The sequence below is a fragment of the Chelonia mydas genome, chromosome 7 (genome assembly GCF_015237465.2).
Source record: "Chelonia mydas isolate rCheMyd1 chromosome 7, rCheMyd1.pri.v2, whole genome shotgun sequence".
NCBI classification, from domain to species: domain Eukaryota; kingdom Metazoa; phylum Chordata; order Testudines; family Cheloniidae; genus Chelonia; species Chelonia mydas.
Genome location: NC_057853.1, coordinates 59,173,437 through 59,192,705, shown reverse-complemented (window position 1 = coordinate 59,192,705; position 19,269 = coordinate 59,173,437). Strand labels below are relative to the sequence as shown.

Here is a 19,269-nt window from a genome sequence, read left to right as displayed (position 1 = left end):
TGATGAGCTCTCTGGACTGTTAGTGCTGATTTTCAATAAGTCTTGGAGCACTGGGGAAATTCCAGAAGACTGTGAGAAAGCTAATATTGTGCCAATTTTTAAAACGGGTAAATGGAAAGGCCCAGATAATTATAGGTCTGTCAGCATGACATCGATCCTAGGCAAGATAATGGAGTGGCTGATACAGGACTCTATTAATAAAGAATTAAAAGAGGATAAAGTAATTAATGCAAATTGACATGGATTTATGGAAAACAGATCCTGTCAAACTACCTTGATATCTTTTTTTTTTAAATGAGATTACAGGTTTGATTGATAAAGGTAAGAATGTTGATGTAATAGACTTCCGTAAGACGTTGGCTTTGGTACCATACAACATATTGATTAATAAACTGGAAGGATATAAAATTAACATAGCACACTTTAAATGGATTAAGAACTGGCTAACTGATATCTAAGGCTGGGAATTTAAAGGGTGCCTAAGGGAATCACATCTCCCAGCTTTGCAAGTGGCTAAAGCGGGACAGAGTAAAAACCATCAATACAGTAATTATGCTTCTGGGGAAGGGTTGGTATAATGCCTATAACAATAACACATTCAAAATAATGAAAGCAGTATTTTTCATCTGTCTCCATCACTGACAAACATCTCAGCCCCCAACCCTACCACCCCCCAACATCCCCCATTCCTCCGCACAGCCTCCACAACTCACCCCACCACCCACAACATCCCCCATTCCCCCACAACTCACCCCACAGCCCCATCTCCCCACAGCCCCCAACACCTCCCATTCCCCCACAACACCCCCATTTCTTCTCACAGCCCCCAACATCCCCCATTCCTCCCAGTCCCCACAACTCACCCGACAGCCCCTAACACCCTCCATTCCCTCACAGCCCCCACAATTCACTCCACCACCACCCAACATCTCCCATTCCTTCCAGAGCTCCTGAAACTCACCCCATAGCCTCCAACCCCTCACCCTGTAGCCCCTCACTCACTGCCCTGGGATCTTCCTCCCCCTCCCCACCCCACGGCTCAGTGCTCTGCTCCATCCTGGGTCAGGGCGGCTCCTCCCGATCCCTGCCACCCAGTGGCTCCACTTGCTCCCATCACCTGCCCCACATGGAAGGGCTGCCAGGCCAAATCTCAGTGAGTGGCATTGTGACCTGACCCATGGGGTCGCAGCACCACTCAGGATTGGACCATCACACCACCTCCCACCCAATCTGGCCGTCGCAGGCCCCCTGAAAATTGGGCCCTGTGCAAGTGTGCTGAGTGCGGATTGGTTAATCCAGGCCGGAGTGCAGGAAATGTTCTACTTCAGCTGGGACAGAGGGGCTGGGGGGAGTCCCGAGACATCCGGAACTGTTAGGAGGTTGAGGGGTAAGTACCCAACACCCACTGAATTTCTTTGGACACCTCTTCTTTCCTCTACCACAGAATGGCTCCCAAAAGCTCTAGACATGGACGGTGAACCCCACAATCACAGCACAACACATAGGCAAACCACAGGCAAAGGAAGCATGGAAATGGAGCTGATCCCAATACAACTTTCAAAAAATAACCCACCTGACAGGAGTCTCTTTCTTGGGCTCCAAATGGCTCAGGAGACAGCCCTGGTTTCTGCAACCAGCTTGATCATTTGTGAGGATTCCCCAGGAAGATGGCAACACCATTTTTTCATGTTCTCTAAGAAATATATATCTTCCTACTGTATTCTCCACCGCATGCATCTGATGAAGTGGGTTTTAGCCCACAAAAGCTTATGCCCAGATAAATTTGTTAGTCTCTAAAGTGCCACAAGTCCTCCTGTTCTTTTTGCTGATACAGACTAACATGGCTACCACACTGAAACCTGTCACCAGACAGTAACCGTTTGCAAACAGGTCACACTGAGTATCCCTCATTTAGATTGCTGTCGTACAATTGGTTGCCCAGCTCACGTGATATTGCACCTGCTTCCTCAATTCTGTTTGAAACAGGAGAACAGCAACAACAACAAAAAATGAACTTTTGGGACAAATTTGGGAAACTTTCCAGATCTGAACTAAATTCAGTATGTTCATTCACAAAACTACATGCTCCATTTATCACAGGCTTGTCTTGTCTCCATTCTCTTCTTGTAACGTGCTCAGCACTGTAATATCGGAGCTCCCGCCAGTCGTGCCGAAAGCGACGTGACTAGAAACCAGAATAGAAAGTAACATCCTGGGTGATATGATGAGAAAGCAACGAAAGGACAAACACCTGCGTCTGGATCAGCACCACGTGTAAGCTGGGGCTTCAGCTCTAGGCAGCAGGCTGAACTGGGGGGGGGGGGGAGGGGCATGTCAGGTTTGGATGCAATCGTGCACTGGAAGCTGACCATGAGACCGTAGCCCAGCAGGACACCAATCTCCCATTAGCCATGTGGGGCAGTGGACGTTGTGATGTGAGAGGTCAGGCAGTGGGAGTGTTCGCTGCATGGAAGCTTGATGTTATTTCAGACATTGAAAATTGACCATTTCTAAAATGAAATGTTGGAGTTGAAACAGCAGCCTGGTATTCATTCGGTCATTATGAATTTCAGACTGGAAAGTTCCACGTCATTGTAGTGTACAGCTTCCACATGCGCAAGGGTTAATTAATACAATGTTCTAATTGGAAGGACGCTGGGTAAAGTTAATGATAAAGACAAACAAATGTACACTCTAAAATAAAGAGGTGCCATGAGTAAACTACCTGACAGGCCTCAGGTAGCTAAGGACGGGGGTTGCTAGCCAGCCTTTGAAATTGAAATGGGATCATTCCATTCTGTTCCATCCATTTTTTGTCCTTATCCAAACAGAGTCAGATCCAGATGCTCCCAGTCTGCAGGAACCATAAGCATGGACACTGCATGCAGTAGCTGAGCCACAGAGAGGGCAAATTTGTTAAAAAGGAGGGGGGAAAAGCTGTGCCCTTAGAGGGACTAAAGAGTAGTGAAAGGAGCACTGGAAATGTTACTGGCCAAGGCAAGACAATGGAGGGTGTACTGAGGCACAGAGCGGTCTGCTGTGACTTTGGGCCAGATAAAGCTGGTGGTTGCTGTGGCTGGTTTTCAGTTGGCCTCTGGCTCTACACAGGGGGAGGGAGGAGTGATCTGCAGATTCGTAAAGGTCAGATTTTTTTCACATTTTAGATGCTCCACATTTTACACATTATGCCATTGGGCATATAAATGTTTAACCCATGATGTCTGGTTCTGTTTGCACTGTGAAATCATCATTACATTGGTTTCAGAGTAGCAGCCGTGTTAGTCTGTATTCGCAAAAAGAAAAGGAGTACTTGTGGCACCTTAGAGACTAACCAATTTATTTGAGCATAAGCTTTTGTGAGCTACAGCTCACTTCATCAAATTGCAATGCCATGAAAGCGTAGCAGATGTTAAAGTGATTGCAGAGAGGGCTGTTGTCCTGTGCCTCTTAGATGAGGCCAGACATCTTCCATTTGGATCTTTGCATCCTTTGGCTTGTCCCGGGGCCTCTCCTTCCCACACACCCTGTAGCATACAAGCGAGAGAAGGGGGGAGCATGTAAAGTAACGGGAGAAGAACTGCGAGGTTTGGCTGAGTGACATCTGATATCACAAGCAATGACATGGCTTAAGAATGACCTGAACTATTGACCTGGCCCTGATTATAATCACAACAACCGCATACAAGAATCATTAATAGATTGGCTTGGTTACAATTAGACTATTGGGAATTATCCACCTGAAAGAGGCCTTTTTAAAAAAAAAATTAATTTTTCATTATATTTTTATTGAAATTTTTGTGTAAAAACATTCTCTACGTGGTTATTGACATGTCTTGTTTATTGAAAGCCACATTTTTCCTGTAAACAACGTTATTTGAATAATCAGAGGGGTAGCCATGTTCGTTTGTACCCACAAAAACAATGAGGAGTCCAGTGGCACCTTAAAGACCAACAGATTTATTTGGGCATAAGCTTTCATGGGTAAAAAGTCCCACTTCTTCAGATGCATGGAGTGAAAATTGCAGATACAGGCATAAACATCTGATAATTAATATGATATTTATGCCTGTATCTGCAATTTTCACTCCATACATCTGAAGAAGTGGGGGGTTTTACCCACAAAAGCTTATGCCTAAATAAATCTGCTGGTCTTTAAGGTGCCACCGGACTCCACGTTGTTTGTGTTATTTCAATAAATATTTTATTTTAAAAAATTCACTACAACTTTTGAAAAAACAAAAACCAGCTTGGTTTCCTACCCAGTGGAATGGAAATAAATGTGAAATTTCAACATTTTTCATTACAAATGTTGTTTTCCAACCAGCTTTAATCACAGCCCGTTTTCTTGAAAGGAAACTTATGGCTTGTGCCAGCAATGACTGTGGTTCTGCCCCTGCAAAGACTTATGCATGTGCGTAACTTTATACTCCACAAACCATGGGAGTTTCGTCACCGACTTCAGTGGGGCAGGACTTCACCCCATGGGTTGTCCTATTGAAATCAGTGGGACTATCACAGAGTGTAAAATTAACTATGTTCATAGATCTTTGTAGGATCCTGGCCTGGCGGTTCATGATGATGGTGAATTTTTGCCTCTTTAGGAACTGTTAAAAATCACAAAAATAAGTCTTAAAGGGCCCTTTTTATTTAAGTTTTACTCAGAAACTAATTAACAGAGTCACTTGAGTAGCCTTAGAAAATGTAGTCCTTACTCTCCGATTATGTGCTGTGAATTTGGGGGAAATACACCGTATTTGTTGCACAAAATAAAGACATTTATCTCCTGCTTTAAGTGCAAATCTCATTTCAACCTTAACTATGGAGCTACTTATGGTGACTCCAGAATATATAAAAATACCAAGAGCATTTCATAACTGCAACTCTATTACAGTCATTCATCTCTCCAGAATACAAAGTCTTATCGTATTTTTAAATCCGCAAACGTTACGGCTGTTAGCAGCTAAATATAAATATTGAAATGTGCAGTAAACAGGAACTGGGATTTCTTTGCACATATTTATGAGCAGCTACCCTGGGGTTAAGCCGTGTTTGAAGTACGGTCACAGGCATATTATATTCTTTGATCAAGTTCTCAAGCTTTCAAGTTAATGCCTCTATCCCCTTTGGTTAGCGTAGCTCATAAAATATTCATAGGGGCATCTTGTAACTAGAAAGATGGAATCCTGGCTGGGCAACGTTATTGACAATCAGCGTTGCTCTCTGTGTAGGAAGCCAGCACAGAGCCATCAAATGGCGCGGTCATTGAACGCCCAGCGCAACATGTGCGACGCGCAGCAAGGCAGGCCACAAAAGCAGAGACGTTGTTCATCTCAGCCTCAGATCCTGAACTAGGGCTCATTCCTGGTGCTGAGCAGTCCCGTCTCTGCATGGCTGACAACAAGCTAAACCTGCCTGCTTTGGTTCCGCCTGTGCCCCTCGAGAGGAGCTGGCAAATGAGCAAACTACCTGAAGGAGTCTGTCTAGCCTGGGGGTCCCAGATCATGTGCTAGCCAGGCCTATTTGCTGGCAGTCTGTTCATTCAGCTCAGATGGATGATTACCAGACTAACAGTCACAGCTGGCTAGTCACTTGCTGTGATTGTCCATCATTCCCTCTCTTGATGTCTAATTGGTTGCCTTGTCTCTGCTCCTTGGCGCCTGCCCCTCCCTTCTCCTTTTCCACAGCTTCTGCTCCCTTTCCTCTCCCATCTTCTATCCCCCATATCTCGATCCCCAGCTCCTGCCCCTGGATCAGATTATTCCATGACAATGTGACCATTGCCCCTTTCAAACCAGCACCCCATCCTGCCCTGCAGTGTGTGCAATGCCAGAAAAATCTACACCTCACTTCTTGTAAGATGAGAAAATTGCTCTTCATGCACAGATGCAAATTAACTTTGGAATAATTAGTGGCAGCAAAACTGCCTCTCCCTCCCATCTTCACACACAACCAGGTGCCCAGGCCCAGCTCTGCTCCTAGAGCCACGCAGCAGATCCCCAGGCCAGTGTCCTGTTTTCTGAGCGGGAGCTGTGCCTGGGCAGGTGCACCCTGTGCACGGGCTGGTCTGACAGTCGGAGTGGGCCCTTCCATTTCCACCGGGGCTTTCTGCAGAGGCAGCGGCCTCCTTGCAAGCCAGCCACGGCAAGCCTGCTGGGAGATGTGTCTTGGGCTCCTTCCAGCTGCATTGCTGACTCTGCAAAGGAGTTGCTGTGAGGGAAGGGGTGAGCAGCTGCTCAGGGTGTGGGGAAGACAGGGCAGGGAGAATATCCACGGGGATCAGAATAGGCCCCTGTGCAGAGCGCAGCCCAAGGGGCAAAGGGTAGTAGGCCGGATCCTGCACAGAGCTATGTGCCTGCGAAGAGGCTTCTGCACCTCCAGCCCACCTGCCCTTCCTGGGAGCGAAGGGAGCTCAGCACTTGCAGATCAGGGCCTGTAATCAGCTCCTGGACTTTGGACAGTCTGCATAGCCCTCAGCGCCGTAAAAGGCAGGAAGCAGCAAGTGGCCGCTGCACATCCGACCCAGCCACCGGAGTTCTCTCTCTTTGCTGCTGCAGGGAAAACAGACATGGCCTGGTAAGACCCTTCCCTTCCTTACTGGGTGGCGCTGGTTTGGAGCACAGCAGCTGGAGAACGGCCACCAGTGGGTTGGTGAATGGGTTCTTGTATTGGCCACGGGGAACAGCAGGTGTGATGTCTCTCTAGCACACAGGGCTGGGCAGCGCGTTGGGCTCGGGGTCTGGGGCGCCTCGGACCCATTAGCCATAATTCCCTCATGGCCATAGAAGCCCCAGCCCCAAGCACTCAGAAATCACAAGCCAGACCCCCAAAATCAGATTTATTTCTTAATGATGAAATCAGGGGGTTGGAGTTTCCTGCTTGTTGATGCAGCCCCCTCCGCCCCAGTGTAAGTGATGGTCACAGCATCGCCAGTCCCCCCTGCGCACCACAGGATGCGATCTCGGCCCCTTGCCTGAGATCGACTGACAGCCCGTGGGGTACAGCCCTGTGGATGGTGTCACGGTGTCCCTGAGTCCAGCTGTGCCTTCCCTTAGCCCCACACCTGCCCAGCAGCCAGCCCAGGCACTCCCAGCCCCACATTAATTCGGTGCCTTCCCCCCCAGCACCATTTGACTTAATCCGGGGCCTCCCAGCCCCACATCTGCCTTGCCTCTAGCCCTGCTTAGAGCCAGGTTCCACAACAAGGTGGTACCGGGCCTGGGTGACAGCAGTCTTCGCACGAGCCCACCCCGTGAACCCTGCAGCCAGCCCCTATCTTGCAGGAGCTCACACAGGATGATGAGAATGGGCCCTTCTGGTCCTAACCTCTCTGGGTCTGTGACACCAGACCCATGCTGGGACAGGGAAGTTGCTCCTTCAGGGGGCTTGGCTCTTCTGTGAGGGGAGGGGGCTCAGCCCAGGGAGCCAAGACCACTCACACCAGACTCCATGCACCTGATCTTCCCACCCAGGAGCAGGGGGTCCTCAGTCTGTGGTGGGGAGATAGGATGAGCTGATGCTGACAGCTGAGCAGCAATTAGTTACCGGCCGATATCTGGCGCCTGGTATCCTGGAGACTGACAGTCTATTGCTGGGGGCTCGGTCCCATGCAGCATCTGGGGCCAGGCTCAGTGGGAATGTGCCTCTCTGTCCCCCCCCCGACACCCAGCCCCAGCCGGGGACAGCACGGCCCGCCTGCCCTGATGACGTATGTACAGGCAGGTGCCCTGGTGGTAATTGGAGAGGGGCCCTGACCTGGGGGTACTTTGCTGCTTGGGCCCATCTCCCTAACAGTGGTGAGGGTCATTAGCATCTGGCCAGATGTGTCCCCAAATCTGCAAGGCAACCAATGGCAAGGTCCTGGCAAGTGCTATTTGCCATCCAACATCCCTGTCTGACAGCCAGGCTATGCAGCCATTGGCAGGGCCCTGCAGCCATTCCTACAGCAGAGACAGGAGCTGCGTACCTGAGCTATGGGCATGCCTCCACCCTTACCCAGCCAGCTGCTTTAGCACTTTGATCGGGTGACTGGCATCCCATTGCGTCTGCAGTTACAAAGGGCAGTGTGAGCCCACACGCAGCCACGCCCATGGCAAAGGCTCCCCTCCCCTCTTTCAGAGAGAAAGCTCTCATTAGGAACACTGCCACTTCCCACGGCACGGAGCTTAGCTCAGGGCCGGACTCTCCCTCTGCCAAGCTGCTGGAAGACCTAGCGCCTTAGTGTGAGCGCTTGCCAGCCATGTGGTTAGTGGTATCGCATAGGGCAGCCAGCCTCCGCCCTGCACCTCTGACCCCACCTCCCTGGGGGCAGCAGCCACAATTTTACACTGTTGTACCTTCAGGTGCCACTGCTAAGCTCCTGCCATACAGGGTAGGGGAGTGGGGTTCATCCATTTCTAGTAACAGTGGGCAGTGTATGTGTGAGGGGACATCACAGTTAACTTAGGCCAGCCTGCCAATCTCTCTTGCCCTGTCAGTTCCACCGGGAACGGGGCTGTACTCTGATCGGACTGCATTAGGGGACTTCCGTTCCGCACCAACGTAAGGCTGTAAACAGATACGGGCCTGGGCCATGCTGTCACATGGTGAACACCTGACTCCACCTTGCACTCTCCAGCCCTGGCAGGCAAGGCTCTCGAGGTTACTACTCACAAAAAAACCTATGTGTAAAGAATTAAGGCTGCAAAGCCAGGCTCTGAAAAGCTAGGAGATGCCAGAATGAAGGCTGCCTTTCTTTATGCAACCTTAATTCTGCCTCCTCATGCATATTCATTATGAGAATCTTTAATGACATGATCAGACATTTTTCTACAGCATTCCTGTCATTCTGCCCCAGGGTGCGCCCCCTAATCTTCTGTCCCTGGGTTGTCCTCCTAAACAGCTTCCCCATGGTGCTCTCCATAAACTGCTCCCCCAGGGTGAACACCCCATGTCTGAGCAGTTCTCAGTCTATGGGGAGGAGGGGGGCCTGGCTATATGCTTTTTTAGCTAGCGTGACACAAAAGTGGGCTGACATCAGGACAGGTTTCCCAAAGGGCCCATTTCAGAGGAATAGCAACTCACCACCAACTACTTACTCGAGTTATGTCAAAGTTATTTAGAGTCCATCTTCCCTTCCAGACCACACACACACAAAGGGTCAGCCCTGGTTTAAAGTGGAAACTCAGTACAACCTTCACTGTGGAGTTGCTCATATAGCAACCTGTCAGTGAGAGGCCGTCTCCCCAGACACATGGAGAGTTGATATTACTGGTGTCAGCCATCCTGGGGAAACTCTGCTAGAAACAGCGATAGCCCTAGAACTTCTGAACCTGTTTAGTGGAAGCCAATGGAGCAGACACAGATACAGCCATGCAGCACCAACGGATTTGTTTTGCCAAAATTAACCTTCCCCTTCCGGGAATCCTTCCAGGCTCCTCATTGGCATCGGCTTGGCTGTTCTTCTGCGAGTCGACAGCACATCCCAGGTAGGTCTGCACCAGACTCCTCTCAGTTCGGTCTGTTGCGCACCGTGATCACAGCCCCACCATGTGCTTGCAATAGGCTAGGGCACCACTTTGCAGGAACTTCCCTTCAAGCCCACACAATAACTCAGGAGGATCTGCAATTCCTTCTCCATCCTGCTGACTCAGGGTAACGTCGCGGATATAGTAACATCCGCTGTGCCAAACCCTAGTAGGATCCTGGACTGATACATCCCCTGGTTCATGTGAGAAGGCAACCTTGGTTATCCCTGACTGCCCCACAGCCAATGCTGGTAGCTGCAGTGCATTTGTTGTTCAGCTCAAATATTTCTGCCGAAGCATGTTGTGCAAGCAGTGCACCGATGAATGCTTTATTCTCTCCTTAACACCTCTGTCACTCTGAATTGCCAAGCATGTGTGAGAGTGCAGAGAGTCACAGGGCCCCTGCCTGCACTGTCTTGCAGAGCAGGGCTCAAGGCAGCCGTTAGAAGCAGAACGACCTTAGCTCTTACTCTCATAGAGAGTCAGGCCAGAAGGGACCATCATCATCATCTTCTCTGACCTCCTGCACATTGCAGGGCAGAGAACCTCACCCACCCACTCCTGTAGTAGGCTCCTAACCTCTGGCTGAGTTACTGAAGTCTTGATTTAAAGGCAACATTTACTCTAGTGCAAACCAGCAGGTGACCCATGCTGCAGAGGAAGGTGAAAACCCTGCAGGGTCTCTGCCAATCTAACCTGGGGGAAATTCCTTCCCCGTGCTAAATATGGTGATCAGTTAGACCCTGAGCATGTGGGCAAAACCCTTCTGGCTGACTTCACTTGTAAGTTTACCAGCTCTGCTCCAGCCCATCAAAGCAGCTATGAGCCTCACTCCCCAGAGGGCCAGCTGCTTGGGTTCTTTTGAGGAAACGAAGGGGAGTCCCAGGTGCAAATTATGACTCCAGATCTGGATTCCAAGTGCAGCAGAGTTCAGGCAGAGCTTGGCCTTTGGTTCGGTTCAGAATAGACACGAGGAAAGGGTGCCCACCTTTTCAAAATGTGAAAATGGGACACATACAGGAGCTCCACCCACCTCCATGGCCCCACCCCACTCCTCCTCTTCCCCCTGATGCCCCACCCACAGCCAGGCCAGAGCTGGGCAGTGGTAAGAGGAGCCCAGGCTACTGTGGGGAGCCCTGGAGTGCCCAAGAGGAGTCCCTGCCCCCCAGGGCTCACTGCCCAGGACAGATGGAGGATCCACAGCTCCCCATAGCCACCTAAGCTCCCTGGGGAGCAGAGAGTAGGGGAATTCCCCAAGCCAGGGAAGGTGGGTGGGATGGCTGCTGGATAACAGCCCGCTGGTTGCTGCTTTTCCTGGTCCTTGCCTCTTGCTCACCCACTGAATGTATGGGCAACACACCTTCCCCGCTCCCTTCACTAACATTCAATGGGCCAGATTCTCATTTACACTGAAGCCCCTTTCCTGGGCCTTACAGTGCACATAAAGGTGACATACACCTACTGAAAGGCCCCATTACACAGCCAGAGCAGCATAAGGGGCCTCAGTGCAAATGAGAATCATGCCTCATGTGTTACTTGAGCCATCAGTGAACTTGGCCCAGAGAGACACTGACCTTGGACCCTGTGTAATAGCAAGCACCCCTTCTGGTTGGGTGTGTCTGTCATCTTTAAACAGTCCCAGCTCTGGTATCAGACCTTACCCCCAGGGCTTCCTCCCTGGAGGAAATGATTTCACCCTCTCTGGCCCCTTCTGGATCCAGTTCAGATCCCCTCCTGGGGATTTTTTGCTGTCTAATTATAGGACACTTCCCCAGTGGCCTATGGGGTCCCAGCCCAGGGGCCCTAAGAATAGCAGCCAAATGCCACCACATCCTTTTAACAAACTGCTCTCAGTTTCCTGGGCCACTTCCCCACAGCCCAAGCCTTCATCAATGCTTCTCCCTTACCTCAGGACTCTTATGTGTTCAGGCCCAGCATCTAGCCAGGAGATCTTCTTCCCCAGTCCCTGCCAGCACTGAGCTGTCTCTGGTACTGCAGTTCCCTTTGACCAGCCAGGAATACCACCTACACTCCACTAGCTCCAGCAAGGAACTGCCTGTGCACTACACTGCAGCTCCTTTTTATATGGCCTTTTTGGGCTCTGATTGGCTTCTTCCCCTACAGCCACTCTAGGCTGCCTGGAAGACTCCTCTACTCCTCCTTTTCTGGGATGGGTATGGCAGGATCCTAAGGCCTCCAGCAGGGGGCCTCTGGGCCTAGTCCACCCCATCACACCCTTACTTACAAATTAAACAAAAATATTCCTCCTCATTCTTATACCAGTATCAAAGTTGGTTAGAAACTGGTTTCCAGTGTGACATTACAGTCCCCATGTCACAAATGGCATTGTTTGCTAGCCGGACGGCTGAGTCCTCCAGTATGAGATGCAGAGATAGCTGTGGTAGCTGAAAGTGTGGCTCTGAAATGCAACACAGCGTGAGTCTGCTCAGCAACAGGCTGCACTGACCCTGCCCCACCAAATGGCCATAACCCCTACAAACAGCAAACACCTACCAGTGTAACTGTGTGGTGCAGAGCAAACTCGTGACAGTCCCACAGACATGGAGCCCAGTAATAATGGGTCATGTTTCTACAATGGGAGATAGTGAAATCGTGCCCATACACATGAGCCTGTCTCCACGACACTGGAATATTCAGGGCAAGCATCTCCTCGCCACTCACAGAGGCGATAGCAGCTCAGCAAAGCAGTGAGGTGGGCTGATTGAGAAAAACAAAACCAACAGCATCAGTCAAGCACTAGAATTAATACCACCATTTCTAAGCCCATTAGGTGCCTGTTCTTTAAGGTTTTAGGAGTGCACAGAATCAAGTCCATCCATTATCTGGGACACAGTACCACTTAGGTTTTATGCACTCCCCACACAGACTGCACTACAGAAAACTCCTGGCTTTGCAGCCAGCGGTTCAATGGGCAGAGAGGAGACCACAAAGAGAGACCAAAAGACACAGGAATTTTCCCTGTGTAGGGTGAACCTGAGTTCCCTAGCAAGCTAGGAATGCAAGGCACCTTCCTAGTGGAATCATAAAAATCTAGGGCTGGAAAGGACCTCAAGAGGTCACCTAGTCCACTCCGCTATGCTGAGGCAGGATTAAGTATACCTAGACTATTCTAGACAGTAAGAGAGCGCTTCCCATCTCCCTTAAGAGCTTTCCATCTCCCACCAAACCCCTGACAGTTATTTGCACAGCACAGTGGTGTTTATGAGTGAGACCTTGAGCCACGATGGGCTCTCAAGGCAAGAGGAAACGCATTCAGCAGACACAGATTTTTGGAGCGGTGTCCTCTGTGGTCAGTCGTTACCTACCATGAGATCCCATGTGGGCTGGCCAGTCCTTGCAGTTCTGCCCAGAAATGTCCCTCTTGGGTCCTACTGAACTCTGGCCCCAGGTGGCAGTGCTGGGCGAAGAGATCAAAGGGTTGGAGTTCATCATGTTAGAACAATGGTGGAGTCATTCCTTTGCTGGATCAGGGCCTTGAACTTTACTTTTGCGTCATTTCTTTTCCCACAAAAGCTGAGCTGCCGATGAGCTCAGAGACCAGAAAGTTGTCTCATTCGCCAGTGAAAATAACGACACCAAAAATAATGCAAATCTCTGGAGGGGACACAGTTCCCTGAGGCCAAGCAGGAGAGGAACCTCTGTGGATGAGATCAAGGGGAAAATTTTCAAAAGCACCTAACTGACTTAGGAACCTCAAGTCCTGTTTTTCAAAAGGCACTTTAGAGTTGGAGTGTCATAGCAAGTCATATGTGTGCACTTAGGCACTTTTGGAAATTGTACCCTAGCTACTTTACTTCCTTATTGAAACGAGGAGAAAGAAAACTCTTCCCGATGACTTCTCCTGCTCAGGAAGAGACTGCCCATCAGGAGGGGGATTCGTCACGGGGTTGAGTTTTAATCAGACTTGCAAATGGCCAGCTATTTTGGCTCTCAGCAACAAGTGCTTCAAAAGCAGGTTCCTCCCCTCCAAAATGAGTGCCCATTCCAGGAGAATGGGAGGCCGGATGAGGGCTAACTACTGTACAGCTGGAGGTTTGGCTCAGATACGTGTCCAAAGGTTTGTGATGCCCACTGCCACCCAAACCTCCCGGCTCCGGGCCCTTTAGTAATCACCTCCACCCCATTCCCCGTGCTGCGGCCCTACTGCTGGGCCCAGTTTCCCACAGCAAGTGTTCTGCGGGCCCCGCTAGCTGGTAAGTTAAAGGGGAAGAGTATGCACTTGGAGCAGGAGCAGTCAGGAGCCTGCAGAGCTGCCATGCCCCACGAAAGGAGGTGGGTGGTGTGGGATAGGGTGGCTGCCCATTGGAGGGCGCAGAGAGAAGGGAGCTCTATGGAGGGGTCATGGGGTTCAGAGGGTTTGTTGGGATAGTGAGTCATGGGGACAGGGGACGGGAGTCTGGGGGAGGAGCGCAGAGAGATGGTGGGTGCAGCCAATGCACTGGGACCCTCTCGCTTCATGCGCCGCAGTCTAGGGAGGATGCAGGGGAAGCGCTAGCTCCTCACCTCGACTCACCCCAGCAGCAGGCAGCGGGAGCAGGGCCATCCACCACCAACGTGGAGCGACTGCAGGCTCTGCGGCCAGGCTGCGAGCAGGGTAATGTGCCAGTTGCCTGCCGTCCCTCTACTTAATACCAGCGCTCATCACAGGCTGCTCACAGGGCCTCGTGGGGCCTGGCTCTGCCCTAGCATGTGCCCGTCTGAACCCTAGAGGAGCCCCCGCCTTATACAGCTCATCATTCCCCTCAGCATGGACAGACGCAGCTGCTGCCTGGCCCCAGCCTTCGTAGCAGCCCACACAGTCTCTCCTCTCACTCACACAGCACAGCTGAGGCAAAGTACCTGGAGTCTGTGTCCATGGACAAGCATAGGATGCTGGCTTGGTTCATAAGATTTGCTTTGCTACGGGGATGAATGTCCTGGTGCGCCAGGCCAGCGCCAAGGCCAGCTGGAGAGTCCCCCCTTCCACTACGGGGCCTGGCTGAGCCTTGCTAGTGACTGTGGTGTTGGCAGGACCTGGCCAAGGCCTTGCTCTGACCCGATGAAAGTCCTGCACAAGTTTGAAATGATGGTCACTGCAGTCTGCATCGCCCTGGCCTGCATGCAGCAAAGGCAGATCCTTCCAGATCGGAGCTGAAGGAGTCCTGGCTCCCCAGCCCAAGAGGCAGAGTGGGTACTGGCTGAGCTGTGAGAAGACAGCATTTCTCTTCTGCGAGCCCTAGGCCTGCTGGCATGAGAGGAGCACGCTGCTGGCCTGAGACAGGGCATCACTCGCTGCCCACTGGCAGGGATGGGGTGGGCAGGCATGCCAGTTACCTCTGCTGTGCTGGTGTACTGGGACTCCCCCCCAACCCGTCTGGTCCTTATACAGTGGTGCATATTCCATTGTCCTGACTCCCTAGCATAAAATAACCCAACATACCCAGTGTCACAGTTATTCCATGTTCTCCTGGTCCCCCACCCTCCTGGCCCACAACAAGATCCAGCAGTTCCCCTCCGCCACACAAGGCCCCTCTGGATAGCTCCCCACTGGGAATATGGCTGTCTCCACCACCTGAACTACCTCTGGCAGAGAGCCCTGGCGCTGAACTGCTGTAATGCCAGGGCAGGTCTGGGTGCACGGGCTGAACGCCAGGCTGGGAGGTGAGGAAGGTGCGTTTCGTTCCGGGATCTGTCGCGGGCTGAATGTGCAACCTTGAACGGGTCCCACCGCCACTCTGTGCATTGGTCACCCCCGCAGTGCAACGGGGGCGGTGCGGGTACAGCTGCTGACCCACCTAGGACTGGATTATTTCACAGCAAAGCCCAAAACTGCTGGCCAGGGCAGGGGAGGCGGGACGGGTTCGCTTCGCTTGTCTCTGTGTCCATTGGAGGCCATTAGCTGTCCAGTGAAGGGGGAAGGTCCCCTGCTGCTGACTTGCTCTTTGGTTCCAGGTTCTGAAAGAAGGCAAAGAAATGGAGGGTTCCTTGGAACAGGACATTAAGAAGCAAATGTAAGATGGTTATTGTTAATATTATCATCATTGACACTGTGACTGATATGGCAATTTCTTGCAATAGCCTTGAAAAACATTACCTAATTAAGTTTAAGCATCTCTTAGGTCCATTGTATTAAATGCAAAGGTTACATTTTATTGTGGGTCGGGATTTAATGTAACCCTCTTTGTAGGGGGTGATGAGATATGACCACTGGGAAATGTTATGAACTGCAGAGAACTGTACTGAACAATGGGCCAGACGTGAATGGACTTTTGGGGTAGACAGTGTTACGTGGATTGCCTGAGAAAGTGAATGCAATTCGCCACCTCTGGTGATGCAAAAATCCAGGCTTTGGAAGCTGCACCCAGAGAAGGGATGGCTGGCTCTGCAAGCTGCAGAAGTGTCCAGAACCTAGGGAGGCAGGAAGGTGCTCAGGGCCCAGCAGGAGGAGCTGTGGAGGCCTGGGAACTGTGCAGCCTGGAAAAACCCCAGTCAGGAGGGAGCATGCCCTGCTACAATGCGTTAGAAATTCTGCATTTTCTTTTTTGAATGAATATCTATTTGACACATTCTTCATGGATTCAGAGATCATATGATTATCTAGCCTGACCTCCTACATTACAGAGATCAGAGAACCTCACCCAGTGATTCTTGTAGTGGAGGGAATTCTTGGGTAATCCCAGATTTTCCTCAGTCAGACAAAAATGAGTGAGGCCAAGCTTGCCATGGGGGGTTAATGACTGCTTTCCATTTGGCCATATCCTGCCTGTTTGTTAATTGTGGAAGATCTGGGGTTAGTTAGGGTTGTTTAGAGCATGACAAAGTTTTTTCATTGAAAAGTAACGTTACCAAAAAAATGGCTTTTGTCAAAAATGAAAATGTCATGGCAAAAATATCACTTTCAATCAAATTTCCCTTTTTTTTCTGAAAAACCAAATATTTTTCAGTAATATTTTTTACTGAAAATGGTTTTAGAAAAGAAAAAAAATGAAAACCAAAAGTGTTTTTGTTTTCCAAAAAAAACCACAATAAAATTTGCAGGAAATTTTAATAGAATGATATTGATTTTGTGGAGGTTGTCAGAGGCTTGTTTTCCAAAATTTGGCATACTTTTTAATAGGGATCCCTGGAAGAGCAGAAAACCCTGGGTTGTGATTGGCTGAAAACAGTCATGTGATATCAATAAATCACAACTATTTACCCCTTCACAGGGGCATAGAAGTATATTGAGTCTTGGGACAATATTAATTAAATTAGATCATATATGCAAATAACTGTCTCCTAATTGACTTCTGTGCCAAAATAAATATATGCAGACGGTCCCCGGGTTATGCAAGACCCGACTTACACAAATTCGCACTTACAGAAAAAGTTCCATAAGCCAGAAATAGGATTTTCGAGTTGTGGAAATGTTTGAGTAATGTACAGGTATATGTTTCCGACTTATGCAAAATTCGAGTTACTCAAGGCTTTCTGGAATGGAATGATTGCATAAGTCGGGGGGTAGGGTCTGTATCTGTGTGTTTCGCTCCCTCTCTGTATTTGCCAGGCAGGTAGGAAAAGGTCTAAATCCTGTTACTTGCACGTGCCATCTGATGCAAGCACAAAATTAGAGGTGGGGTAGAGACCTCTTTAAAGGGGTGCCCTTTAGAAATCAGGATATATGTAACAACAGAGATATTGGGCCAAATTCACCAAAGGCCTAAACAGACACAAGTCCCCTTGTCCACTGAGCCATGGGTTCCATATCAGTCATTGTTAAGATTTATGATAGTCTAGTGAATTTCATCTCATTATTTGCCTCCGGGTCAGTCACGATGTTTGCATCCTCACAGATGGCTAACACTTGTAATTTTATTATGTGGAAAAAAGAGTTTGTTTATTTTTGCCTGTGGCATTTTTGTTCTTCACAAGCATCACAGGAACAATCAGCTTGAATGAACATGCTGGTGTATCTGGTACTGGCCCAAAATTAATCCTCTGGTCATCATTTTGCCTTTTGAATTCTCTCCTGGTTATAATTAAGCTGGTTGAGTCTTGAAAATCCTAGTTCATGAATTTATGAATCCAAATCACAAGTCTCTGCTACTCCCAAGCATTATTCATGTTTATTTGTTCTTTAGTTGCAAGAATTCAGATGACCACTGGGTTTCCATGGAAATGTTTCTGAATCCTGAAATAGTCACCAATTGTAGCACTAACAGTTATTTGGCCTAACACTCCTTATTGGCTACTCTTTATTCTCCTGTTTAATAGGTTTCAGTAGCCAGTCAAGGAGCAGGAACAATGCCATGTGACTTAGGTACCCAATCACATATTACGAATAAAAATATAGCATTGAATGAATTCCGTGAAAATTACCAACCAAGCGATGCAGCAAATAGCATATTAGGCCAATGCTACAATCCGTGACTATGCAAACAAAACAGAGTAAATTCTGGTGCATCTAATATTGTTCACAATGAATAATGCACCCAGCTTTACTCCTGTCCAGTCACAGGGTGAGGGAATATCACACGGCCAGTAGGAGCTGGATCATGTTCCTAACAGGGCAGTACTGCTCTGGTCATGTGTGTGGGGACTCACCAGTGTGTAGAGGTCTTGGGAAGGAACCAGGCCTCTTCTAAGGGGATATTTGGTGAAACGTTCCTGTAAGAAGATGTTTGAAATGCTAATGAGGCAAATTTCTCCATGTATGTGGTTAGGGATTTCCTGGCTGAAACTGGGGAGGGGGAGGAGGGGTTACAAAACTCGGGGAGTCAGGAGACTTGGCTTCTATTGTGAGCTCTGCCACTGATGCATTGGGTGACCTTGGGCAAGTCACTTCCCCTCTCTGTGCCCCAGTTTCCCCAGCTGTACAATGAGGCTGACCTCCTTTGTAAAGCACAACTGGAAAGGGCTATATAAGACCAAGCTATTATTATTAATATTTCTTTTTTTCAGTATTCTGGGCATAAGAGCTATTGAGCCACCTGAGAATGAAGAACAAACGGCGGATATTGATCCTGGAATGAGGCTGTTGTCTAGTGACGCACAAGGCAGAAGAGGTAAGCAAGCTGAGGGATGACACTCCTTCTCCCGCTGGCGTCCTCAGCATGCCCAGAAATCTAACGCTCCCTCTGCCTCCTCCATTTGCAGCACCCAGGAGCGCTGGAGACCTGCCAGCCCCGCTGGGTGCCAAGTCTGCAGCGGTACCAGAGGAAGACCAAGACCAGATCTACCACCCCCCGGACGCTGCTCTGGAAGAGGAAGGCCCCATGCAGACAGTGGCACCGTATGCTGAAGCCATCAGTGGCCCAGAAGAAGACAGAGACCATCTCTACCATGGCTAGGGGAGAAGATTTGATCCCATCTACCAACCAGTAATAAAGGAAGAGGGGATTGTGCTGAGCGTCCCCTCTACCCAGTCTCCTTGGCTGTATGTTCCCTTGGCTCTTTCCTTCCCAGGATGAGGGCATGTACCAGCCCCTCTCCTCCTGCCTGTCCTATCAGACCCTGTGTCTTGGCTAATAAGAGGGCTCTGGCTTCAGGCTGTGTCAGGCTCTACTCTGAGCTATCACAGTTGGTGGCAGTTGCTGGGACCGGCGGGTGGTGCGGGAAGATGGTTGGCCGGCTGAGGTCTCTTGGCAGGACAAGCATCATTATGAAATCTGCCCTTCCCTGAGTGTCATGGCTGTGAAGTGTCAGGCACCCCCAGTGATCCAGTTGTGACCCCAGCATGGGGCTAGGAGAGGCCTTTGCGGTAGCACTGCCCTAGGCAGGGAGCTGC

General features: G+C 49.8%; 2 protein-coding genes across 2 annotated transcripts in view; one reads left to right on the top strand and one right to left on the bottom strand.

Moving 5' to 3' along the window:
- Nucleotides 1-11,426, bottom strand: part of CALY (calcyon neuron specific vesicular protein) — a 65,445-nt gene extending 54,019 nt beyond the window's left edge. The window contains exon 1 of the mRNA XM_043550320.1: nt 11,411-11,426. The gene's annotated coding sequence lies outside the window, so the exon portion shown is untranslated. The remainder of the gene's footprint in view (nt 1-11,410) is intronic.
- On the top strand, nt 6,364-18,917 carry PRAP1 (proline rich acidic protein 1). Its single transcript, XM_037905370.2, has 5 exons — nt 6,364-6,573; nt 9,410-9,464; nt 15,456-15,514; nt 18,444-18,547; nt 18,639-18,917. Exons 1-5 carry the CDS (start codon nt 6,566-6,568, stop codon nt 18,830-18,832), a joined length of 420 nt encoding a protein of 139 aa, XP_037761298.1. The 5' UTR covers nt 6,364-6,565; the 3' UTR covers nt 18,833-18,917.
- The last annotated feature ends 352 nt before the right edge of the window (nt 18,918-19,269 follow it).